This window comes from Rhipicephalus microplus, chromosome 2 (assembly GCF_043290135.1).
Source record: "Rhipicephalus microplus isolate Deutch F79 chromosome 2, USDA_Rmic, whole genome shotgun sequence".
Lineage (NCBI taxonomy): Eukaryota > Metazoa > Arthropoda > Arachnida > Ixodida > Ixodidae > Rhipicephalus > Rhipicephalus microplus.
The window spans coordinates 205,832,148-205,849,547 of NC_134701.1; the positions used below are offsets into that span (position 1 = coordinate 205,832,148).

Here is a 17,400-nt window from a genome sequence, read left to right on the forward strand (position 1 = left end):
CATTCATTGTACGCAGAAAGTAGCTCACCCTCGCGATTTTCTCTTACAAACCTTGGCCAATGCTGCGCTGCTTGATTTTTATGTTCGTTGATAGATGGCAGCACACTGCAAACGACTCGCTTCTTGCCGGGTGTCTGAGTGAATTGTTCTCCGCGCCTAGATAAACATGGTGGGTGATGCAGTGTTGAGGTGTTGTGTGTGGTGAGTGACGCATTGCTGGTGTTATCGAAGTCGTTCGGCGGGGAGAATTCCTCAGATTACTTTAGGCAGTGGTGTTCATGGAAACCGTCGCGACGTCGAGGATTTTTCACTAGATGTAGAACGCACTGAGAGTGACAGCGACGATGAACTATCAGCTGCTAGCTCACAAGCAGGGAGTTGCACTTCCCGTTTCCTCGTGTGTTAATGTTTTTTCACGCTCGTAAGTCACTTTTGATTGTATTTATTGTATAATCCCCTTCAGTGAGCTTAAAGTAAAAGCATAGTTTTCTTGTGCATTGCATGTAGCCTAATTATAGTGGATATTATGGAGTAAGGCATGTCGCCAACAGCTCGACCAGCGAAACGAAATGGTAAGAGCAATGAAACATGCAGTTATGAATACAGTTCGCGCCTCTCTGCTAACTTTTGCACTTCACCGGTACCGACCCAATGACGTTGTTGTTTGACGAATTTTCACAATTACAACGTTGCAAAAAGCGTATGCGTGTATTAGTTTCAATATGCTTGTTGCGATCGTGCTGATAGAACCTGCAACATCCGAGTGCAGTGAATTGTGCACTGTTCATGGCTGCGATACAAGCGCCACTTAATGGGAAGTTAAATGCTTGTGTTCGGTTGAAGAAGCACCTAGTAATGGCGATGGCGTAGTATGTTTACAAACCATCGCTATAATAAGCATTCAATCCCGTGCAGCCGCGGCGGCATGCTGCTCGCTAGTAACCCACTACTATGGCGAATCCGTCAGGAAGGCTTGGCACAAATTATCTCGGAGTGCTGTTCAGTTCATACTTCAAGTTCGCGCAGTTTTCTGTAGCATGTACAGCATTACGCAAAGCGTCATTGATGCATGGTCGATCAGCTGACACCATCACCCTTCTCACTGTGGCAAAAAATGAGGTAGTGCTCATTTAGCAGTTCCTATCATTAGGGAAAGTACTTTGGTCTGATAGACATTCAATCGACGATCAAGAGTTCATTCAGTGAAAGCGGCTTGGGTGTACTATGTTCATGCGTCCTGTCTTTTTCTGTGCGAGTTCACAGGTTGATTATCCTCTCACAGCCATCTTGGATTGCACGGCGCACCACCTATGGCTCATGGCCATTGCGAATACCCTAAACTAGGACAGCATGCAAGAGCCAGTAAACAAATTAGCATGCTACTGGAGTTGTAAGATGTGTTGAATTTGTATTTTTAGACATACACTCAAACCTCGATATAACGAATTTGGATATAAAGAATTTTCGGATATAACAAAGTATTTTCGTGGCAGACATGACTTTGTTATAATGAGGTTTGAGGGTAAATATTTGAGTAAAACGTCAAATTGAATGAGGGAAGGCAGGGGGATAAACTAACACATTCACTTTTAAGACCACAAGTTTGGAAGACTATTGCGCAGCCGCACCTGTGCAGGTTGTCGACCATTTTTAGGTGGACCCGAAGATCTTTCTTGGAGAGGTGGCTCAGCATGCGAGCGTCCACCAAGCACTCCATAAAGGTGGACCGGTACTGGGGCAGCCCCAAGCTAGGCAGCCATTCGTTGCCAATCCACTCATGGTTCATTTCTCCAAATGCCAGGCTCTGCACACAACACAAACAGACATGAAAGCACACAGTGAGAGAGATGGCCAGGATGAGCTTGTGGAGAAAATCCAGCACGACTAAGACCAACAGCAGAGGAGGTATCGCTACTGTGCAAGACTCACCGTGCGAGCAGGCTTTGCCGCCGAGGGGCTCGTAAGGGCGACCATCTCTTGGATGGCGAGGCGTAGCTTGAGCCGGTGAAGAGGGTTGCTGATGCCAATCTCCCGCTGAATCTCGGTGTCTGATAACGCCGACATGATGGCCCCGCTCTTCACGTTTGCACGGCACGCTGCCACATACCACGCTGGCATGCCTACCCATAGCTGCAAAGTAAAAGTAGGCTTTAACATTCCATTAATGCAGGCAATTCCAAACTACAAAATTAACTGTCAGCATTAATGATTCATTGGATGACTGTATTTGCGAGAAATTAAACCATAGCGGAGCTTAAAAGGCAGCTTTGCAGCAATACAAGAATGTGATGAGGTGAACTTTATTAAAGGTCCGAACGGGTCACTTCAATTGAACGTTGACTGCAATTGTCCATGGGAAGTTCAAATAAATCAAAAAGTAAAAGTCAGGAGTGTGCGAGTATCAAAATTTTCGAATACGAATCGAATATCGAATAATAATGAGGTGCTATTTTTTCCACCAGTAATCTTTTACACAAATCATATGTTTATGTTGGAAACAATACAATTGTTATTATACACTCAAACCTCATTATAACAAACTTGCATCTTACATAAAAATAAGTTCATTATATCCAAAAATTCATTATAAAGGTTTATTTTTAACACTGTATTTATTGCAACACTATTTTTCATTTATTTCATTATAACGGACATTTTGCTACATCCAGTTTTGTTATAACGAGGTTTGAGTGTAGTCAGTTATTGCACACAATTTTTTTAAATGTCACCATCTGCACATCCCAGAAAGCATAAGACTTTAATAGTTGAGTTTGTGACTGATATCTCGGGTTCAATCCACGTGTTGAACAAATCTTTTGTATATTTTTTTATGTGGTAGGACTTCATTACAAAGCAAAAAGAAAAACTTTCCTAACTTCCATGATGACGAGTGAGAACGGAGGGTTGATTGCAGGAGATGTTGCCGTGCGAGCGCGATGTGCGTACGATGGATTTTTAAAGGCGCTTTTGGGAACGCAGCGGAACTACGCAGTAATTCGTCCGTCACCTTACGTGTGTCACCATTAGCAATGAAAAACTATATGTGATGACGGCATTGTAACATTACCGAAAGTGCATGGCCTTTTTTATGTTTACCATTGCGCGGAAAAAGACTTCAGCTCATTTGCATGAGGATATCCGCTATCATGCTGATGTAGCAGCACAACTGACAGACAACTCGTCAGGCTTTAACATGTGCGCGTATGTTTCTACGGTGATCCACTGGCGAAAACTGGCGTGGCTATACATGAAACTCCTTATCATCGTACGTCAAACTGAGTGTGCCCTTAGCTAATTGCATGCAGTGCATCGCCTTCTAAGCTCACTTCATCAGCTCCGCACCCTGTGACGTATACACGTGCATTTGTCCTTGCGTAGAGGTTTTTTTTCTTCATGCTCGCACAGCACGGGACCAAGCAAAGTGGGAAGACTATTGTGTCAAGCCAATGCAGCAGCAGCGAGTTGCCTTCGTTTCCACGAGCGATACGCACTTGCGGTCCCGCGCACAACAGCACCGCAGCGCACGGCGTGGTCAGTATGCTTACGGGAACCGTACCAGCGCTAAACCACTAAGCCACACGAACTGCCGCGCAGGCAGTACATGAATTAGATTGATTGAGATATTTATCATTGGTGGGTTTGTCACAATGATTTGCCACCGCATTCGTTGGTAGCCGTGATCACACTCCCATAAATTTCCATGCCAGCATGATCACCGCACTTGTGCCGAAGTCATAGTAATCACTGCATGATCTATTGAGGTTCTTATGGCAAATGCGGAAAATCGTAAGTTCTTCACAGTGGCATATGCGAGCGAGTAGCCCTGTGCGAACAGTGAATTTCAGGTTTGAAGCGAATAGTGATTTTTGGTCAAATAATTTCCTATCAAATTCGAATAGTATATAAAGAAAAATGGGCGTATTTATTATGACTCAACTAACCTGCACAGAACTGCTACTCAAAGTCGAAAAAACTTTGAGTAGTAGCAAGATTTTACGTTCAGCAAGATGCGAATCATAACCCTTAAAAATACGTAAAATTTTAAGATTTATTATACTTAGAGCATATAAGCCGTCATAACTAGCTTATAAGCTTAATAAAATGAATTGATTTAAGAATAATATTTTCACTCAAAGGGGCCGTGTGACACTTTTTCAAGTAGCCATGAAATGCATTCACTGAAGACTCGAGCTTATTTATTGCCTCATGAATTCACCGCTGCAAATTTTTTTCTAATCCGACGGTACGTGCGGAGTTGCAAAGATTTCTGCACGGTGCAAGTAAATTCTCTCTTCTCATCCTGACGAAAGCACTGGAAGCTAAGCAGGAAGGAAAGGCACGGGAAAAGAAAATACGTCACTTGTGCTTTCTGAGCTTGTGGAGTCATTTGCCGACAGAAGAGAGCAAATTTTAGCTGACTTTGAGAATTTGTTGTGAACCGCACACCACGCACTGCACTATAACATTTTACTTGCGTGTCTCTGGTAGCCTCGACTGCTGATCGGCAGCGTTTTCTGACAATGCTCAAAAAGAATTGCAGGGCCCCTTTAAATTTGAAGGGGGGCTTCATGGCAGAGCAGATTTCTTCTAGATAGATGCTTTCACGGTTCAACACCCCTACAGTGCAGTGAAACCACCTTTACAGGCGATACATTCGGATTAGTATGCATTTATTCGTTCCTTGTGAATACTTCGAAATTTACAATAATTTGAATTCGAATACCCAAATATTCGTTTGAATATTCGAAGCATTCGTATAATCGCAAAAGCCTATGAACGAATATTCGTGAACATCGAATATTTGAGGAATATTCGAGTTAATTCGAATATTCAAAGTTTTCGAATATGTAGTTATCAAATCGAATACGAATATTACGAATGCAATATTCGCCGAATATTAAAAACTTTCGCATATTCGCACAACCCTAGTAAAATTCCAGAGCTTATCGAATCGAATAGCAAACGCTATTCAAAAAGTATTCGAAACTTATAATATTCACCCACCCCTACTGTACTGTGGAAAATCTTAATAAAGATAGCGAAGCTCTCTGCATCAACAGTTTAAACTATCGTTGATCCCATAAGCTTTGTCCAACACAACGAGCAAGTGACTTGGATGTTAACTTTATGATGGCGTCAATATGGCACTTACAAATATAGGTGTCACAAAGACAGGCCAGTGTTCCAGGCGGAGCAGTAATATATGCATTGCTTCGATGTCAGATTCCCTAGCCACAACATATAATTAGAACTTGTAATAACTAAGCCCACCATGGCAAGTAAATTACATAATGTAATCCAGTCTCTCTTTTGGCTGACTGCCATTCACTAACGAAAGCGTCAACACATTTTTACATCTGTACATTTGACACTTCATCTCGCAAATAAACGGTTCCAAAAGTTAGCTCTCACCTCAAGCCATGCAACAATAGTGGGCCCATTCCATAACGCAAATGGGGTGCCTGCTTTCATAGCCTCTGCCAAAAGCTCGTGCCTGCAAGGGAAACACGCACATTAGAAATGTATTACTGATGACTACGTGCTCAATAGTGGCCACAGAAGAACCACATTTCACAGAAAAAGGAAAGTCCTTCAGGTTCATGAAAAGTTGGTGGCAAAGGTTTGTGCACAACGGCATATTAGAAAATGCTGAATGTATGTACAATCTGGCATGCACAGTTCAAGTCCTTGGGCCATTTCATGCGAAACACACACTGTTCTGTGGATAAAAGCTTTCAGACCATTCGTATAGTAGGATCCTGCTGATATGTTACTGCTCGCACTTTCCTTGATGTTTTGTTTCATTTGTGTTACTATGGCACAAGAGCCAGCCTAGAATATTCTTTTTTTTGAAAAATGACCCTTCTATAAAATTTGTGCATTTCTTTAGATGTGATGCATCTTATTCCGGGGGCTCTGTCCCTCCCTCCTTACCACAGCGTCCATATAGCCCCACTGCACATCCGCATCTCCCCTCTCTCTTCTCCTACGCTACAACCTCTCTCCCGAGTTGGCGGCGAAAGCAACAAAACGCCTCCTTAATGCAAGCGATCACTTCATAGCCGTTGATCGTCAGTCTTGCAGAATCCCACGTTTATATGGGACAGAGCACGACGTCTGCCTTGGTTAGCACGAAATTACGTTCAATGTCTCTGGCGTGCGCGTTGAGGGACCGGCTGTTTAGCAATGCTATAGTCATGGTAACCAGCAGCATTCCCGGCAGTGGTCACTGGCATTAAGCAATGGTTACCAGCAACGTTAGTCAAGTAGAGGTTCTGAATGTTAGTGCACCTGCCTAAAGCGATGTAGACGAGCTTCTGTGGGTGCCACTAACTATGTCCCCACTGTTACGCATTTACTCATGATTCCATTTCGCGAGAAATGGCATACTTTTTATTATTATTACTTTTTATGCATTCTCAACAAGGTGATGATCATACAGCTGTGCCAAAAGGCAAGACAAAGTTTCAAGTACAAACATATTCCGTAAAGTTTGTTGCTTTTAAATTATCTGTTTCTAATGTTTTTTATTGCTCCAGGAAGCATGATACATGCTCGAAGTTTCATATAGCCTCAGTAAATAACTTAATAGTGCATTATTTAAGTGAACAACTTTCGGTTCCTAGGTGCCGAGCTGGACACTGCCGTTGCCATCTAGGAACTTGGCCACATGGGCCCATAAAGCTGTAATGCATGCAGTACTGCATAGTGCGCATGCACACACACGTACAAGCAACCATTTGGATGCCTTCAGTACTCACTAAAATACCCTAATAGGAAATTTTATAGAGAGGGCTATCGCAACATATGCAGAGATGTCGACCGTTGAGCGGTAACCTGCATATCATTTTACCGGACAATGGCACCGACATGTGGCGACTCTTTGGACAACCAGATTTATAGACATGTTTTTGCCTAGTGTCCTTGACCAAAAAATGTTTTGAAAGGCAACACATTCGAAATTACTCCATCGCCAAGAATTTATACCAGTAGAGAAGTAGAATACACTAGATTTCTGCAAAATCAATTCCATGCTTGCCCGGTTCGTCTTAGCACCACCAGACGTCTCCTGTCATCCAGCCTCTCCCTTTTATGGTTATAGTAACTCTTACGCAAAGGAGGTGTGTAGTCAAATGTGCGCTAAAATACTGTGATAGATTTATTATTTAATGAGTGCCAACGAAGACACAGGAAGTGTAGTAATTGAACTGCTGCACCTAATTTAGTGTATTTTCAGACTTCAGAAATCCTCTAACAAAGTAAGGTTGAGTACTTGCTCAGGGACCACAAGTGACAGCACAGTGTTAACAATTATGCTCACCGATGTGTCGTGTTGTGGCTGAGCCACATCACCTTCAAAAAAAAGTTGCAATTCTATGAATGATAAGCCAGCTTGCTGGGAAAGATGTGAACAATAGCATAAAAAAGAAACCCACTTCTTCTTTGTACGCCGATCCACGTCAGTCTTTGGCCCCAATGTGCCTCCCGCCATAGAGAGGGTTCCCGTGTCACTCCCACAAATGTCACTGTCCATGTACATGCCCCCTGCACGCACAGATAAAAGCAGGCTTGTCAGGGCCGGCACAGTGGCTCATTCAACTTCATGCAATCAAGCTGACACCAAGGCCTGATTCACACAGTTGTTGTCGAACCTGCCTCGTCACAGTCACAGCCCAGGCATCAGTCGCGAGAAAATGTTTCCTTGCTGGTTTTTCCTCAAAAGACATCATTCTTGTGATGTTGCTCGATGCTCTTAAGTTCTGTTAGCACAGTTGCTGATGCAACCATGCTAGCAGAAGTTTAATTTATACGATCGAACCCTTTTTATAAGAGACATTCATGTAAGAGACAAATGCACATAAGAGACCCAGTGAGCTTACAATGAAATAGGTGTTGATAAGAAAATGTGTACGTGGTAACTTGCTCATAAGAGACACCTCACATAAAAGACAAAAATTGCTGCCTGGTATATATGTCTTATAAACAGGTGCAACTGTAAGTGTTACGTTTTTAATGTTGCTCAAGTAATCACATAAGAAGCAGCCAAGCAATCCTGCGAATAAACTACTGCTCACTGACACACACCTTGTGTTAATTTAGCACCTGCTTTATTTATAAGAGAAAACTGGAAAAAAAGGTCATGCAAGTTGTGACTGAACCAATCTGCCATATACAGTATAGACCACTTATAACGTAACCGGTTATAGAGCGGGACCGAATATAATACGGTCAGTGCAGCGAAGACACACGCGTACCTCTCTCTCTGCTTGCACAGAGCACTCTTATTGGGCTATTCGAAACCGCATGGAATTTTCTCTGCCAATCGGTGTCCTCGTAGTGTTTGTCGCGTTTCAGGTTAGATGGCAGCACCGCCGCTACGGCGTGTGTTGTCGAATTGGTCGAACAGACGGTTGGCAGCACGCTTAATCACATCGTAAGCCTCGCTTGCTTCGCTACGTTGTCCCGTGTCTGTGATCAGTTGCTGGGCCTCCTTCACGACCACAACCTTTTGATGGCTTTGTCGGCTTCATCCACATCTGCAGGCATCAGGAAACGGCAAGCCGTTTCGCTGGAAACGAAGGCCGCCATAGTGAAGGAAGCTGAAAAGGGCATCAAGAAAGCTGCTGTGGCGGCAAAATATGGTATCGCGGATACCACTGTGCCAGCTATTTGGAAAAAGGTGCGACAGCAGCTGGACGTGAATTCTGCTGCATCATCCAGAAAAAGAATGTGCACATCGAAGTATACGAGGACGTTGACGCCGCCTTATTCAGGTGGTTTAAAGAAGTACGGGCTCAAAACATTTTAAGGATCGCCATGGAATAAGTTGTAAGGTTATTTCTGGCGAAAGTGGCGAAGTTGACGACTCGGCAGTTCAAACGTGGCTGAACATGAATGTCGAGAGTATGTTTCTGGCCCATGCGAACCGCGGCATCTACAACGTCGACGAAGCCGGACTTTTCTACAACTTACTGCCAAGCCATACACTTTCATTGAGAGGGGAGCCCTGCATTGGACGTAAGGCAGAGAAGGAGCACATGACAGTTTTGTTCTGTGCCAACTTAGATGGGTTGGACAAGGGCCGCTTGCTTGTCATTGGGAAGTATGCGTGGGCACGTTGCTTCAGGGAGGCGGAGCATCCTCCCGTGACGTACAAAGCCAATGGCAAAGTTTGGATGACCCAAGACTTGTTCAGAGAATGGCTGCAAAAATTTGACGAGGAGATGGTGACGCAAAAGCGCAGCGTCGTTATCATATTGGATAATTGCACCACTCACAATGTGCACCCAAAGCTAACTGCTGCGAACATGAAGTTTTTGCCTGCCAACACCACCGTGAAGAGCCAGCCGCTTGATCACGGTGTCATAGCAACTGTGAAGACTCTGTACAAGAAGCGCATATGCAAGAAGCGCATATGCAAGAAACAGCCTCGTGCTGGCAAGTGCAGCCGTCTACAATAAAAAAAATGATTTCAACAAGCAGGTTTCTCCCACAATCACTCTACCGATTTGCCCGCTGATGATGACGAACCAGTGTGTGCGGACAAGATGTGGTCCCATTTGGTCAGTAACCGCGTTGTGTCAGAAAACGACACTTTTGAAGACTTTTTTGGCGACATCGATGACGACGCGGACGTGTGCGAAAAGGCTGCAACCGATGGAAAAATCGTCGCAGCGGTCCAAGGTGACAATGATGAGGCTGCACGCCTGTCGAGGATAATATTCCAGACCTGTCGTGCAAGGAGGCACTAGAGTACCTGAACAAGCTGAAAGGGTTTTGCGCCGCAAACAAGTTAACGAACGAGGCTCTACAACGCCTATGTGCTGTTGAGGATGAAGTGATAGCTACAGACATCAAGAAGCAGCGGCAAACTAAAATAATGGCATTTTTTCGTCCGTGCTATTGAGGACGAAGTGATAGCTAGAGCCATCAAGAAGCAGCGGCAAACTAAAATAACGGCATTTTTTCATCTGCAGAGAATGTAATTAAAGACGTTTCGTGAATCCTCTTCAAGTTTTGTCTGCTTCACGTGAAGGCCGTTCAAAATGACGGAGCCTGGGATGTGCACAAACAGGTAACCCTTTATGTTTATAAATGGACTACAAAAGCTCCCACAGCGTTGCACGATCGGGTTGCATACGCGTGGCTGCGCGCCAACATATTTTGCATATAAGAGGACCTGAAAAATCACTGTTTCGATCATAGTGCGGTACCGCTTATAGTGCAGTTATCGCGATTCCGGTCACCTACGTTATAAGCGGTCTACACTGTACAGCATCTGGCACACAAATGGGGAATTCAAATAATGCTGGTCAGAAAGTGGGACCCATCAATTCACAGAACTGAAGGTTAGCTAAGGGTTGGCTTACCAGACATGCCATACTCCTGTCCATAGGGGTCCTTCCCTTTGACTTTGTCCTTTTTGCTGAAGAAACGGCCAAGTGAGGACTTGATGCCTTTCTTCTTGGCCGCCTTGTTGAGCGAGTCTTGGGAAGAGTTGGTAGAGCTCAGTGGAGACTGAGCACTGAGTGAGCTGGGGCCCCCATCCATGGTAACCCTAGACGAGAAAAGAAACGGCACAGTCAGGCTTTGGTTACACCCAAACGTTAAACTCAATGCAGAACATCTCTTGTTACCATTAAAGGCAAACTAAGACAAAAATTCTCATCATGTTTTCTCTCTTGCAAAAGGTAACTAATGACCCACTTATTATGGCTGGGAGCTTGTTTGTTTGAGTGCATGAGGGTTAATTAATTATCTGGAAGTTTTGTAGCACTCAGTCGCAGTTTAAGTTTCTGAGCATGCACAGTGAGGAGGGACCTAGAGAGATGTTCATGCAAACTAAGCTGTTCACAAATTTGTTTTAGAAAAGGTTTCTTGGGTGCTGCAATAATCCCCGCTGAAGCGTTGTAAATATATGGACCCCCCCCCTCCCCCCCCCCAGAAATGCACTGCCAAGGCTAGGACATCAGCCTTTGTACTCCCGTGTAAGTATGCCCCCTCTTTATGTCAAAAAGATCTGCTATGAGAGAGTTTTTGCAAGGGTCATGGCAGCCAACACAAACTCGTACAAGGGGGCAGTTGGTTGCTCACGTCGAAAACAAGTTCCCCATAGAGTCAATGAACCGTATTTACTTGTGTAATGAACGCACTTTTTTTCTCGAAAAATTCGAGCAAAGTTGGGGGGTGCATTTATTACGCGGGGTACATTTAATGAAAACATTTTCTGGAGGAGCAAAAAATGCGGTAATGTAAAAAAAAAAAGGTTATTTCGCTTAGCCCTTCACAATTGACATAAGCGTACACTGTTTGGAAACAGCTGCTTTGTTTCACTTTATTCATCTTGGGTGGTTGATGGCGCTATCTCATGCAAGCTGTCCCCGAGCCACCCACGCATGCCATAAAAGCATTTTGTGGCTATCTTTTCTCACAGTCGTTTAACTGCAATAGTGGTATCTGCTGTGCTCACGAGGGGGCACCCAAAGGTGAAGCGCTACGGCGCACTTTGCCAACTTGGCAGCAACTTCGCACAATGACCGTGACGCCGCCGTTAACATTGTAACAAGTAACCAACATTGCAGGAAACAAACCCCAAAGCATCAAAACAAACTGTTGATAATAAGGCTAACGACAAAATACCGCCGCCTTGCTTTCACATGAGAAGTTCTTGTACGCACGAATCACAAACAAAGCGAGAATCGGGGGTGCTACCGTGTTGCAGAAATCGTCACGATCTTTTGCAGGCAAGAAGCAATTTTTTCTGGTTTTCCAGAAACCTGCGACGCAATAGCGACAAATGACTTTACGTGACAGCTGTTGTCGTCACTCGAAAATCGCGTGCACAGGGTTGGGCTTTCTCTTATTTGCAGGAAGCGACCACTGGTTGGTGCTGGCAATTTTGTGACCTTCGCTCGCTGTGTGCTTATCAGCTGCGATGTCTCTACACTCGCATCATCTGTGGCGCACACATAAGGCGGGGGACGTGCCGTGCACAGAAGGGGGGAGGGAGCGGGCCGAGCTGGTCGAAAGGGTTCGGCAAAATAATAAAGAACGGAAGAGATGAGCAGGCGCCAGGTGTCGGTTAGCGGGACTGCAGCGGATGAATGTAGGGGGTGCATGTAGATGGTGTAGGGGGATGAATGTAGGGGGTAGTCTGTAGCAATATTTTGGGTGCGAAGCAAATTCGACAATTGGAGTTTGAATGCGAGTTGAATATTTTTTTAATAATTGTCGATCACTTCATTATTTTTCAAATACTTTGAAGTGATTTTTTTCGGACCTTTTCGTTCTAAATAGCTATAATTAAAGCCCCTATCTATGCCACATAGGTTCGAACCAGTGCTTTTGAGAGTCCATCAGTTTACGATCATAATGGTGACCTAAAGGCAGCTTTGCTGCAATACGAGACTGCAATGTGGTGAAGCATATTAAAAATATAAAGGGACTACTGTAACTGCGCAGTGCATCTTCACGTTGGAATCGGCGTTTTATTGAGTTAATACATTTGATATTATAGCAGAGTCTGGAAGGAAGCTTTGTTGCAATGCAATAGTGTGATAGGGTGAAGCATATTGAAACTCTGAAAATCTGGGTCACTGCTAGTTGGACGTTAACTGTATTGATCTTCAGGAAGTTTGAATACTTCGAATAGCAAAACTTTGGTGCGAATTGAATAGAATTGCAAACACTATTAGAAAAATATTTGAAGTTTCGAATATTAGCACACCCCTAGTTAGAACATCTAACCACTCTAGTACCGGCCATAGTATTATTTTGACAAGGCCTTGCCCACACATGTAACAATGGACTGGATCAGTAGTGCCCTTTGTGCCAAATGGCACTAAAGGTGGCAGCAGTCCCTGGAAATGCCCCCCACCAGAACAACTATGGTGGTTGCTCTAGTTATCTCATGGCTTATGCGATAGATGGCACTGACCCCCTTCTCGCAACGTTTTGCGTGTCCTGCTCCCACTATTACTGCATTCATTCTCCCACTCTTTACATGCTGGCAGCCTGTCATAGCTTCACATGATCGCCCACATGGCCTGCATCCCCCAGGAATGGGAGCCTACACGTCTGGGCTGCCTTTCCACACATGCAGGCATGAGTTAGCAGCACATGCAATGCCATAGCAGCTTTCGAACTTAGCGAACAAAATTTATATATATTTTTCCATTGACAAACACAATTTTTTTTACTAAAATTTCAGAATCATTGTTTCAGCTCTAAAGCTTACACCCAACCCAAAGTAATTTTAGTAGAAATTGGGAATCGTGACCCATTCCTTGTGCTCACCCTTATCTGGATATACCCAATTTCATGTCCTGCAACCTGCTAACCCCCCGTTTAGTTCGTGTAAGAAAGCAACCTGGGTTCCATCTCCTGACTAGAGCAGACTGTTCTACAACTCTAAAGCTCCCTTTATGGAAAGCGGATGTTTTTTCTGTGTAGTTTTCTTCTGATTTTCAGCATATGGCAGTTAAGCTTTTTCATGTAGAGAAACTGTTATACGCTTTTCGACTACCCAGTCATTCCTGCGAGTATAACCTGCCAAGCACAGTTTATGTACCCTGTGAGCACTTGCAATTTGGTGCGACGTCAATGGCTAGTCAGGCAAGGTTTTCGCACATTCCAACAACGAGGCCGCCAACAACATCAGGATTTCAGAACACCACTGGGTGCTCTTTGCCGTGCCAGTTTACATTTATAGCAAGCTGCACAGAGAGGGCTAGCAGTATGGACAGGTAGCCAAACAAAGCTTGGGAACTCTGTCAAAAGAATAAATGCAAGGCCACTCAGAGAGACAGCAAGTGTCCCACCTGAGCAAAGCATCTGGCGGGATGCCCGACAGACAAGCGGGGCTGCCGCCCAAAGCTGCATGCTGTGACAGAGATGGCCCAAAGGACCTGCGAGAGGAGAAAGACAAGATTGCGCGGAATCAAGCAACTGCGTCCAGGTAACACACTCGCAAGAAAAAGAACCTTCAAGCCCGTTCTGCAAATGAAATGCCACTTGGTGAGAGAAGGCAGCTTGGCTTTGTTGAAATCCAAAGACAATGAAGAGAGGGCATATACAAAAGCCGCAGAAAAAATCCCACCTGATGCAAGCACAGAAACAATACAATGGAACGCACAATTAATGAACTTTCACTAGAAATAATTCAGTAGACATCTTAAGAGATGCCTTTTTAGGAGATACTACACAAAGCTACAAGTTTATAGTAGTCAAGAATCTCCACCCCCCCCCCCCTTTATTTTTCTCATATTTCATGGCTTATAAAATGTGGCTAGATGTGACTGACTGGAAAGCCCATCTTGCAACAACCATGTTTGTATGCTAGTGATGCCTTGTGTAAAAAAAGCAATATAAGTTTTCTAGTATTGCAGATTTAAATTGTTGACAAAATGGAAAGCAGGTGTATGTGGCATTGTTCTGCTACCTGTACACACACACAAAAAAACCTAAACTGCATGCGAATCATGTCTACAGCAGGAGTGAATAGTCAGCATCGGCCATATCTTCCTTGGCAATGAAAGCATAAATAAGAAATAACAAGCCCTGCACATAAGCACCACTCTCATGTGAACTATACGAGATCCATCATTGGGATTATAGCTCATGGATGTGAAATCTTCGCGGCCTGAGCATTACCTTCGCAGCTCTTCTGAGCTCTGTGCCAGAGCTTGGGCTACTCGGTCAATGCGCATCGACCGTGGCGTAGGTGGACTTGTCTCTCTCCTCAACAATCGATCATCTCGTACCTCCAGGGACGCTGGCACCTGCAACGCACATGAGAAGTAGATCAGTCAGCCACAAGAGTGTGACTTGAGTACCCTGAAAATTCTGAGGTTCAGATATGAACACTGCAGTTGACCAAGCAAGCACGTGAGGCACTGGAGTTTACACAATGCGCACCATCAACAAACAGCATGGCTCTTTAAAATGTTGCCTTTTCTGCTAATTTAAGTAGCAGCTCTTTTTCTTTTTTTTTACTTTTGGACCACCTATAGAACTTAGTGCAATACCATGAGTCATTGGGGCAACCTTTTTCTGCAAAGGGTCCCTCAGATAATAAAAGGGGTTCACTGCAGAGTACAGTCGACTCCCATTAAACGAAACTCGGTTAAATGAAAAAGACGCATAAACGAAACTATCTAAGCTTATTTGGTTGGTCTCCTACATATTTAATGATAAAAAGTTTCAGGTAATCGGAACAGTTTTTTTCGCTTACATCGGTTAAATGAAACTAAAACGGGCAAAATCCATGAACGGCACAAAGGGCCACGGCAGTCTAGCAACCAAGAATCAAACTCCAAAGCTAGCTTAGCCAAGCCAATCCAGTGATTCCGCATGTCCGCGCACATCGAGCAGCAATCGACATCTTGTCGTGAACTTGAGGACAGCCTCGAGGAACCTATAGCTGAAGTTCAAGATGAGGACCTGTGCTCAAGTGGTGATGAGATAGTGTGTGTTCCCGAGCTCATTTCAGTGGCTGACATTGCAGCAAGAGATGCTGTCATCCTGTTGCAGCGCTATTTTGAACACAACGGTGGCACAGAGTTCCTACCCAGCCTTTCAGCAATGCGCTCTTACTATGTGAGAAAGTGCTAAACAAGGCCAAGCAAATTGTTATCATCTCCTTTTTTCTAAGTCAGCAATATTAGCAACACTTTTCTTTCTAATCAACTGTAGTAGAATTCTCTACTTCAAAATGTTTTTGTTCAGTCAACCACAGTTGGTGCTCTTGAAATGAAGTCATATTTCTTTAATTTTGTGGACTTTGCTTAAATGAAACTTCTCATAAATGGAGAGGGCGTAGTCCACTGTACTTGACGCTTGCCCGTGTGTAATGAGTACAAAAAATGAATCTGCAAATCAGCAAATAAAATTAAATGACAGGAATCGGGGTCTGGCACATGCTCACAGTGTGGTACTTGGGCAGGTACTCCCGCTGGGGGCTGTGGTGAGTTGGTGGGCCAGCAGAAGAAGGTGGTGTCGACCGCCCACTGAGGGGTGGCGAACCTCGGTCGAAGGAGCGTCCTCGTGACAGCAAGCCCCCCAAGGGCTCAAGGCTGCTGCTACCGACACGCGACTCCAGCTCCTCAGCACGCTGCTCTGTGCTCTGCTTCTCCTCCTGAATTAGTCTGAACAAAGATGGACACCAGCATTAGCATAACAGCAGCTACAGAAATCTAAAGGACACTATAGAGAAACACTAGTTCAGTTTAAACTAGGGGGGGGGGGGGGTGCGAATAATTTTCTAATAGAGCTTGCTACTCGATTCGATTCGCACAGAAATTTTACTATTCAAAGTAGTTGAACTTCCAGGAAATAAATTTGGCAATAAATTGGCATGCAGTGTGCTTGGTCTTGCGTTTTGGGACGCCAATGAGTGAAACTGCTAACCGCTTCCACCAGTGCTCTGAGCGGTCGCTGTACAACGAGTTTAACCGAGAGGGGAGGTGAGGGACGGCGCTGACGATGCACAAAATGCCCATGCCCATCGACAGTTCTGAGGAGCCAGAAGGCGTTTCATTGCGACAAAGCACGTTGCGGCTTCGCTTTCGCATGTACACTGCTGCGATGTCCTTGCCCAGAAAGTTCGCATATGTTTAGGCGGTGACAGTGGAGTTAGTTAGGCCCATTGGTGACTCCAAGCAGTAAGCTTGGTCGTGATGTGCGTGGCTGCTGTACTCGATGTTTTAAAGTGCATCGTGCTTGATCACGAGTAATAACAGTCGTCTCACGATGGCGTTCGTCACGAGGAGCGAAGTGCTAATAAGTAGAATGTACAGGTAGTCTGAGACATGCATCAGCGATGTTCACAGCAAGTGCGGTTCACTATCATAATCTGGTCATTCAGTTTTTGCTTGCAGCTGCCAAAGTAATGCATAATTACATTCTAAGCGATTGTTGACCCGTGAACACAGAACGAGTGCAGATGCATCGCTGGGTAATGCCGCTTTAAAAATCGGTGACCTTGCGATGCACAAGCAGCGGAAAATGCTCTACAGAAGTGAGGATCGAACCAATGGCGAGGCATGCTGGAGCAATATGACGGAAAGAGCCAATCGAAGACTTCGAAATGAACTTTAAACATTTTTTTTGTGCATTCATCTTTTAATGTTCATTCATCGCTGAGCTGGAAATTGGAAGACTGAAGAATGTTCTTTCCAAAGAGTGCAAAATGACGCAGCCTGGTCACGCCGTTGTGGAACTATAATGCTTTTAATAAGCAGTTTTTTTTTGTGTGCGTGTGATGTCTACATAAATTTTACCACTTTAGCAAGCACAACAAATTTTTACCACACTTTTTACATAGGTTTCAATGAAGATATTGTGGAATCGGAAAAAATGATCACAAAAAGCAAATATATGGTTTTAAAACAAATGACTTTT

General features: G+C 44.3%; 1 protein-coding gene across 1 annotated transcript in view; it reads right to left on the minus strand.

Annotated features, from left to right (window-relative positions):
- Liprin-alpha (PTPRF interacting protein alpha) overlaps positions 1-17,400 on the minus strand; it is a 46,307-nt gene that overhangs the window by 9,465 nt on the left and 19,442 nt on the right. Inside the window, exons 14-21 of the mRNA XM_075887271.1 lie at positions 15,926-16,145; positions 14,653-14,780; positions 13,821-13,907; positions 10,371-10,558; positions 7,437-7,545; positions 5,413-5,494; positions 1,930-2,130; positions 1,629-1,804 (exon numbers count right to left, since the gene is read on the minus strand). Coding sequence (XP_075743386.1) covers positions 1,629-1,804; positions 1,930-2,130; positions 5,413-5,494; positions 7,437-7,545; positions 10,371-10,558; positions 13,821-13,907; positions 14,653-14,780; positions 15,926-16,145 — 1,191 coding nt within the window. The remainder of the gene's footprint in view (positions 1-1,628; positions 1,805-1,929; positions 2,131-5,412; positions 5,495-7,436; positions 7,546-10,370; positions 10,559-13,820; positions 13,908-14,652; positions 14,781-15,925; positions 16,146-17,400) is intronic.